The following is a 9,646-nucleotide window of genomic DNA, read 5'->3' on the forward strand; positions in this document are numbered from 1 at the left end:
CCCGCACATCTTTAGTGAACACCCCTGACACACCCATGCTCCTGCCATGGCCGTTGCCCCGTTTCAGTTGAATGCTAAAAGATTTACATGCACATCTTATAGAATAGCGCTTAGCATGATGCATGTGTTAAGTCCAAACTGCTGCCAATTAATGCCAATAATTGATTGTTAGCACCCAATTATTGACAGCAAATTGGCTTGTAACTTGAATAATTGTGTGTGCAAATTGGGCGCATGCTTACATTTGCACGCACAACTTTGATCGCCATATATAGAATTCAAGGACAAGCATAAAATGGTGCACACAAGTTTATAGAATTAGAGCAAGGGTTCTCAACCCAATCCTTGGGACATACCCACCAGTCAGGTTTTCAGGATATCCACCATGAATATGCATGAGGTACATGTGCACTGACTACTTCTATTGCATGCAAATTTATCTCATGCATATTCATGGTGGGTATCCTGAAAACCTGACTGGTGAGTTTGTCCCAAGCACTGGGTTGAGAACCCCTGAATTAGAGGGATAGAGTTTTCAGACCCATAATCTGCTCCTGAACTGCCACAGAAAACCAAGGTGGAGTAGGAAATGGAGAGCTTGCACTATATTTAGCTGACCAATGTGCACTTTGGAGAGAGCAACCCCTGCCACTCTGATGTGCCTTTCCCAGGATCCATGAGTGGTTAGGGGGATGGAGGTGACAGGGACAAAAACAGTGATAGCATTCAAAAGCATGTGGGACAAACACAGAGGGTCCCTATACAGAAAGAGGTTGAAATCAAAGCAAAACTTAAATGACCGTCACACTTTAGTTTATCTATGACATTAATATCCCACATTATCCCAAGGAATCTTAGGTTCAATATGGCTTACATTAGATAATTAAATAACTATGGAAGGAGTGTATCGGTATTGGTGTGGTTATTTAATTGAGGGTTGAAAAATGGGAACAAGGATGTAGAAGAAGTTGTCTGCATTAAACCGCAAGAGAAAAATATAACAATGGAAAGATGGGGAAGACGATAATTATAGGTACAATACAATTAAAGAAATCAAAGTCGGTCAAAGTTGGATAGATTAGTTACAGATTGACATTAATGGAAATTAAACACAATATTGTTAATCTGTTGACAAGAATGTATTAATAGATTAGATTTCAAAGAGTTGCAGAATAATAAATGTTCGATAGGCTTTGGTAGTGAGTTCCACCATTTTGTACCCAGATAGGTGAGGTCTGTTTATAAACAATTTTTCTGCAGTTAGAGAAATGTAGTGTAAGATAATCTGTTGCTCCTGAGACTGCATTGCATAGGGGAAGGTCTATAAGTGGTTGCATGTAATTTGGGGCCATTCCATAGATTATAAGGTGAACAAAAGCACCCGGCTGCCTTCTTGGGCAAACTGGAGGAAACGTGCAGGTCTTTATCTGCTGTCATTTACTATATTTGTTGAAAGCCACAGGAAAATAAATGAATCCCAAAGTAAGGAGAGGCTGTGATGTGCCTGTTTGAAATTGAGAGGATCATTTATAAGGATGCTGAGTCTGTTTCTTTCTATTTCTGTAGGACAAAAGGGGTGAAAGGGAGAGGGGAATGTTCCCCTCTACCAGGGCCGTGCCTAGGGTCTCTGGCGCCCCCCCTGCAGACCATCAGTTGGTGCCCCCCCTGCAGACTATCAGTTGGCACACGCGCACCCCCCCCCCCCCCCCAGACCTGCATGGCTCCAAGGCACGTCTGGGACGCGATGGAGGAAATGGCTGGGTTTGGCCTGAGCCTCCTCCGCTCCATCCCCGATTCCCTCACTCTGCCTCCGGCTCCGACGTCCTGCGCAGCGTCAGTGAAAGCGCTGCCTGTCTGATGTCTCTCCACCAGCCTTCCCTTCGCTCGTTCATTCCCTCTGTGTCCCGCCTTCTTCTGACGTCATTTCCTTGAGGGCGGGACACAGAGGGAACGAACGAGCGAAGGGAAGGCTGGTGGAGAGACGTCAGACAGGCAGCGCTTTCACTGACGCTGCACAGACGTCGGAGGCGGAGCGAGGTAAATTTAAAGCGCCGGGGAATCGGGGATGGAGCGGAGGAGTAAGTTTTTTTTTTAAAATAAGCTCAACGGCGCGGCGCCCTTGAAGGCAGGCGCCCCCCTGCGGCGCTTACCGCGCTTACTGTGTTGGCACGGCCCTGCCCTCTACTCCCTCCCCCAAAGGATGAAAAGATTCAGGTGTATAGGCTAAGGATGGGTTTCTGATTAGATCCAAGTCATATAGGGCCAAGCTGAGCCAGACCTGGTTTTACTCCCTGACACTTCCACAGATACAAAAACTCTTCTACAGAATCTCAGAAAATAATTCCAACAATAGACTGTAGATAGTCAACACTTATTTGTTGAAAGATGATATTAAAATCGCAAAAAGGAGGAAAAGGTCTCAAACTGCCCGGGTGCCAGGCTAAACTTTACCACCAATCTCTTCAAAGCACTCACAGGACTTATACTCAACATTGATCAAAACCTTTGCTCATATTTTCCTTTCTTATTTTCCTTATTTTTTATTCATTTGCTTCCAATAATTCAGAGTTTTCAATTCAAAACAGCTCATATGAAATAAAAAAAAAGAATCACAAAATGAATTAAGTGACTTAGCTTCTAAGCTTCTAGGTTTCTAGAACTAGTCTGGCTGTCGAACACCCAGTGCCGAAACTCCCAACTCCCGACGGGGACTCGTTTCGCCCTCCAGCTTTCTTAAGGGAGGAGTCGCAGGTGTTCTGGCAATTATACTCTCTTATTTTACTCTGGCACCCAGGCAGTTTGAGACCTTTTCCTCCTTTTTGCGATTTTTAATATCATCTTTCAACAAATAAGTGTTGAGTATTTAATCCCTGGCATGCATGAATGCACTTGCAATCCTGCATGTCTTCCAGAAATTGTAATGATCCCCAATCAGAGAGGACAGATTTCAAGGAGTAACCTAATTCTCCTGGAGTAAAATTGCTCCCTATATAGCAGCTAATAAATACAAGTGAACTTCATCGTATTAATAGTAACTTAGTAGGTGGTGGCAGAAAAAGACTGACATGCTTTAATTTAGGGGTGTAACTGCTACCCTGTGGATCTCAGTTCATGCCTTTTCAGTGGTAGTTCAACTCAAGTTACATTCAGATACAAGAGGTATTCCCCAATGCCAAGTTTGTTCCTCACCCAACCATAAAACAGGAGCGCCCTCAGCGATTCAAACACCTACGTGATAGTCATTAAAGACCACTAATGGGTGAAAACATTGCACTTCATTCATTGGGTCGCTCACTCATTATTATGGTGCTTTTCTGCAATAATGTGCTTTTTTGTGCTTGGTGAAGTTGTGTGCCGCATAAATGCTAACCAAACAAATGCACTGTCATAAACCGATTCAGCCAGCATAAATGACTATCACATCAAATCAAATATGAATGATAAGCATAAATGATTAAAAATAATTTCACTTATCTGTTGAGCCCTGCACCGGTGCCAGACGCTAAGGGTTCAGGTGTTATAATCGCTTTCATATCATAAATGAGAAGACTGCTCTCCCCTGAAGTATCATGGTATACCCGACACTGCGGGTTTCAAATCACCTTTCCTCAGGGACTTGGGTTAGGGCTCTCTCTCCCTTAAGATTTGTCACCAACTTCTGAAATAACAACGTTCTTGGCAAGGAATTTATTTAAAGAAGTCCTTGCAAGCCAGGTCGTTTGGGGAAGGAAACAAAAGGAATTGGATTTATGGATTTTGCTTTCCTTGAAATATTTTGTGAGAATAAAACAATTATCCATGAGCTTTTTAAAAAGACCTTCCAAACAAAGCCTGGGCTGGAGCTGAATATTTCCTGGTTGTATTTGGGTGTATTAGTGGTTTACCAGTGAGTTAGGGGATTTTTTGTTTGGAAGTTTGTTCCTCAGGCATTGGAGGGTGAAGTGACTTGACCAAATCCATCAGTGGAATGTTAAACCTGGTTTCCCACCTGTTGCTTCAACCACTAGGCTTTTCCTCTACTGCAGGCTAACCCCACCCCCCCCAATCCCTTTTGCATACCTTCCCATATCTTCCTAAAAATGCAAAAAGAAATTTCACTACTGTTTTGAGCTGAAGCATCTGATGTTTGATTTCCTTGTTCTTGCCATGTAGGGATTCTCTGTATATATCCCACTCCTTTAATTCCCTGTTTTTCTATCCATTGTAGCACATATATTATTAGTACTAACTTAAAAAAAAATAAAAAAACCCATTCCCCTAGGCATGTCTAGGTCAGGAGGGTAACCCACAAGTAAGCATTCATTGTGCATATCCTTATAACCTTATTGGTTGTGAGGCCATTAGGACAGTTTTGGGAATCCCTGATCTAGGGTATCCAGGGGCATATCTGCATGGGGCCACGGGGGCCTGGGTCCCCGTAGATTTGGCCCTGGACCCCCCTGCCAACGACCATCTCCACCCCTCCTCCCGCCACCAACCTGCCGTCGCCTATCTTTGCTGGCGGAAGACCCCAACCCCCGCCGGCCGAGGTCCTTCCATTGCAAAGCTGGCGGGGGACCCCAGGCCATGCCAGCTGAGGTCCTCTCGTCCGTTGCAGCAAAGCTTCCTGTTCTGAGTCTGACGTCCTGCACATTGTGACTCAGAATTTGAAACTGAAGGAAGCTTTGCTGCAACGGAAGAGAGGACCTCGGCTGGCGGGGGTTGGGGTCCCCGCCAGCTTTGCAATGGAAGGACCTCGGTTGGTGGGGGTTGGGGTCCCCCGCCAGCTTTGCAACGGAAGGACCTCGGCTGGTGGGGGTTGGGGTCCCCCGCCAGAAAAGGTAGGCGACGGCGGCGGGGGAAGGTTGGTGGTGGGAGGGGGGGCGAAGAGGGTTGTCGGCAGGAGGGGTTCAAAGTTGGCGGGGGGGGGGGGGGGTCAGCGGCGCCAGGGGGGGCTAAAATGTGCCCCCTCACTCTGGCTCTGGCCCCCCCTCCCGCCAAAGTCCAGACACGTCTCTGAGGGTACCTAATTTGTCCCAAGATCAAATGAACAGACAAATCCAATAGTTTATAGTTTATTTGCACTTACTATACCACTCAAGCTAACTTGCAGATCTGGGCAATTTACAGGCTGATATAACAGAGAAATCTGAAAAGAACTACAGTACTTAATATAAGGATCCTAGCTCTGATTTTCAGTGATCCTCAAACCAGTCCTAGTAGGTCTCTAGCCAGTCTGGATTTCAGGATATCTGCAATAAATGTACAGATAGATATGCATGCAGTACTCCAAATAGATGGGACTACTTTGGCAGGTACTATCCTAAAAGAAAGCCCATGGGGGTGGGGGATCAGACCTACAAATCCCAGCTTGCACTATGGCAGATCCAGCACTGGGATCAGTTATCAGTTCGCTCACTTGACTCTACCCACCTCAACATCACTTTGTATTTGTTCACACCGGGTACTATGTAAGCCACATTGAGCCTGCAAATAGGTGGGAAAATGTAGTGGGATACAAATGTAACAAATAAATAATAAGTGCTCTGTCTCGGAAATGCTCTCTATGCTTTTATTCTGGGGGAGGGGGAGGGGAAGGGAGCCGGCCAGAACCTGCGCTTTGGAAAAAAAAATAATAAATAAATAAAAGAGAGAGAGAGAGCTGCAGGCACTCCCTGCAGCGCTAAAATAACAGTGACGCGCAATGAGCCGATGGTCCCTCGCGCGTGTATAAAAACACCACGTGATGCGCCACCACCCCTCCTCCCTCCTCCGGCAATGACATCAACCCACAGTGCCTCGCGCTGTTTGCTAGTTTATAGGCCCTCCGTTGCCGTAGCGACTGTGGTGCTGCTGGTGCTGGCGCTAGCGAGGGCCAAGGGAAGGAGGAAGGGCGGTGGGTGGGAACAAGCTCCGTCTCCGCCCCTCATCCTTATGTAAAACGCGGGCCGAACGTCATCCCTGGCCAATCGACGGGACGCTAGGTGACGTTATGGGGGAGCGGGAGGGTAGAAAAAGGCGGGTCTGGGCCGGGGCGGCAGCCAGAAGGGCTTTGTGTGCGTGCGGGGAAAGGAGGACGGAAAGGAGCGGCCATTTGCCCGCCAAAGTGGGGGAAACTAGTCAGAGAGGAAGGAGCTTTTCTGTTCTCTCTCCGGCGTTCGCTGACATCCGCCCCACCGAAATAACAACAAAGCCTCCCTCAACCAAAAACAACAACAAAAAAAACTTCTGAAATAACGTTCTTGCAAAGGATTTTATTTAAAGAAGTCCTTGCGAGCCAGGTCGTTTGGGGAAGGAAACAAAAGGATTTGGATTTACGGATTTTGCTTTCCTTGAAATATTTTGTGAGGATAAAACAATTATCCATGGGCTTTTTAAAAAGACTTTCCAAACAAAGCCTGGGCTGGAGCTGAATCTTTTGACTGAGCACTGAGACCTTGTTTCTTCATATCTGGCTTTGTGGCCAGACTGTCCCATTGACATTTGCCCTGTGGCATTCTATCTCTTTGGCATTTGGGGATCTTTCTTCTGGCAGTGACTACCATCTGGCACACTGCCTGCCTGCTGTCAAAGGCCGGAGGCAGCAGTGGGCTTTTCTTGCATGGTGAGGCCCAGGATAGGATGGAAACACCCTTCTACCATGATGATGTGTTGAACCTCTACTTGGGTCCGACGTCTACCACCAGATCAGCACTAGGTAACCACAGTGAATCCCTCACGCACTTATTCAACAGCACCATGATGAAGAAAGAGCTAACCCTGAACCTCAGTGACCAAGTGGTGGCCACACTAAAGTCTCGGGGAGGTGACGGAGATGGACTTCTGACCTCCCCTGATCTAGGGCTGCTGAAGCTTGCATCACCTGAGCTGGAGCGCCTCATTATCCAGTCAAACGGTATGGTCACCACCACACCAACCAGTAGTCAGTTCCTTTACCCTAAGGGACCCAATGAGGAGCAAGAGTTTGCCGAGGGCTTTGTCAAGGCCTTGGAGGACCTGCACAAGCAGAACCAGCTGACTGGAGCTGTCTGTCCACAGGACCTGAGCACTGTGCCCTCAGTCACTTTGCAAGTGCCACCACCTCAGGATGCCCCCATCTATGCTAATCTGAGCAACTACTCCACTGGGGTGCTGGGGGGCACCACAGTCAATTACAGCACAGACACAGTGCCTTACCCTCCTCCTCCACCAACCAGCATAGGTGGGCAGCCTCCCCACCGCCTGCAGGCTCTGAAGGATGAGCCACAGATTGTGCCTGAGGTACCCAGCTTTGGAGAAAGTCCTCCACTGTCGCCCATTGATATGGACACGCAGGAGCGTATTAAAGCTGAAAGGAAGAGGCTGAGGAATAGGATAGCAGCCTCCAAGTGTCGGAAGAGGAAGCTGGAGCGCATCTCCAGACTGGAAGAGAAGGTTAAGAGCCTGAAGAACCAGAACACTGAGCTAGCATCCACAGCCAACCTACTGAGGGAGCAGGTGGCCCAGCTCAAGCAGAAAGTTATGAGCCATGTCAACAGTGGCTGCCAGCTCTTGCCACACCAAGTTCAGGCATACTGAAGGAGGCTTTGGAAACATGTATGTTTGAAAAAGAAATCTCTTATGGTGATGAGCTTGCCCCTTCTATATCCCCTTCTTCTTGAATGCAGCCTTTTTTTTTTTGTTCTTTTCTATGTTTTTAATTTGCATTAAAAATACTGAGAACCAAAGTTGTTTTCTGGCAAGAGATAAAAGCTGCTGTAGTGGTTATGGGTGATTTTCTTTATTCCATCTTGCAGATCATGAGGAAAAACCCAGCCTTTTAAAGAGGAAGATGGAGGGGATTGCCTTCCCCCTTTCTAGAGGACTTGATGGAAGAAATGGTTTCAGGTAAAACTTTTGCTGATTCTTATCAACGAGAATGTGTTAAGGCAGAAAAGCAAATCAAGGGGAACGAAAAGGGGGCAAGATGTCTCATAATAGGTGGCAAAGCTCAACGCAAAGAGGACAGAATGGTGAAGACCTACACAATGATTGAAAGCATTGAAGATGAGTCCAATGCCTTAAGTATTACTCTTTACAGACTTCTAATTATATTAACGAAGGACTTTTTTCCTCTCACCCATCCCCCAACCTGATTTTTACTCTAAAAAGCATATTTGAAAAGAGCATTTCAAAGTGTTGATATGTTTGTATGTTGGGGAGGGGGGACAAACATGTATCTGACTTGTTAAAGAACTCTGCCGCATGTTTGTGACAAACTTGGTTAGACTACTTACTGGTGTCCTACCAAGTGCATGAAATTCCGATTGTATACTGCCTTAAATGTTTACAAAGCTCTTAACAGACAAAAAAATTTGAAATTAAGAAGTGTTTTAATTAATACAGGCTTTGACGGTCATGTACTTGTGTCATGTTTGCACAACATGCGTGCGTTTCTTTTGTAAAATAATGTAAATGTGATATTTTACAGAACTTCAAGCTAAAGTTTTTGTTCTGAAGTGTTCTATTTGCTATATTTATGTTATACTGGGAACAAATGTTTTGAACAGTTTGTTATACTACACATTCCAGTATATAATACTAAAATTGATCTTCTGTACAATAAAGTATTGTTACATGAACCAATATATTATTTTTCTGGTGGTTTTTCCCCCACAGGAACTTAGGAGCTAAGAAAATTAAATAGTGCTAAGATGCAGTTATTTGTGATCTAAAAGATATGTAATAGTGGAGTGCCACCTAGTGCTATCAGGAGAGTTTGTATTCTTGCAAGATGGCGATTACAAGGCAAAGGATTTGGCTTGCATTCATTCTTGGAAGCTACGGAAATGTTTTCTCGTACTTTTGGAAATTAAATATAAGCAAGATTAACCAATGTCTTATTTGTTTGTGCAATGCAATAAGGTACTACAGAGGGCATCTACCAATGTGATGCTTTCATGACTGTGCAGCTGAGATTCCCCTAAAGCTGTGAAACTGTCTGCTATATGAGATATTGCTGATTATTCAGATGAAATAAAAGCAATAGCTTTATAAATATATATACTTTTTTCTTCTGAGGATTGAAGACATTGCAGACTAAAACTCTGCTAATTACTTGAATATTATTAGGAAGATATTACCAATGAGGGAGACTGGTTTGTTTTGTACAGATATCAGAAATCATTTATTTCTCTAATTTCATGCAGAAACAACTTATTTGATACCCAATGAAAGAGTGTTGTGAAATTCTCATGGTGCGTGACTTGAGAAAAACATGCTGCTTCCTTGTTCAGTTCAGAGCAGGGTGGATAAAACTCAGATTTTTTTTACATTACAAAACATTTTTTTTTAATTAAAGCAGATTTTTTTTTAATTAAATATTTTTCTTGATTTTTTTTTAAATGAACCTAGCTCAAATATATCATCATGAATCTTAATCATAGCTTCTAATCATGTTCTGTTTGTGGAGATCAAAGATAACAATGATCAGCCCTTGCTGATAGTATACGTAGAAAGTGACGTCAGAAAAAGACCATATGTGCTAACCAGTCTGCCCATCCAACGCTCTGCAATCCATTGCTCTCCCTTACACCCTCTGTGCTTGTCCCATGCTTTTTAAAATGCAGATACAATCATACACAGTCAAGCCCTTTTCTCTCTTTCTAGATATGCAAAGAAGATTGATGATTTGGGGTTATGGCGTAGA

The 9,646-nt window shown here is 44.7% G+C and overlaps 1 protein-coding gene across 1 annotated transcript; it reads left to right on the forward strand.

Moving 5' to 3' along the window:
* The first annotated feature begins 6,021 nt into the window (after positions 1-6,021).
* JUND (JunD proto-oncogene, AP-1 transcription factor subunit) lies at positions 6,022-8,583 on the forward strand. The gene is made up of 2 exons (XM_030218623.1): positions 6,022-7,554; positions 7,755-8,583. The coding sequence occupies exon 1, from the start codon at positions 6,601-6,603 to the stop codon at positions 7,534-7,536; it is 936 nt and encodes a 311-aa protein (XP_030074483.1). The 5' UTR covers positions 6,022-6,600; the 3' UTR covers positions 7,537-7,554; positions 7,755-8,583.
* Positions 8,584-9,646: the final 1,063 nt, after the last annotated feature.

Source organism: Microcaecilia unicolor, chromosome 11 (genome assembly GCF_901765095.1).
Source record: "Microcaecilia unicolor chromosome 11, aMicUni1.1, whole genome shotgun sequence".
NCBI lineage: Eukaryota > Metazoa > Chordata > Amphibia > Gymnophiona > Siphonopidae > Microcaecilia > Microcaecilia unicolor.

Excerpts from the sequence above, each read along its gene's own strand:
- JUND (XM_030218623.1), top strand. The coding sequence starts at position 6,601 with ATGGAAACACCCTTCTACCATGATGATGTGTTGAACCTCTACTTGGGT.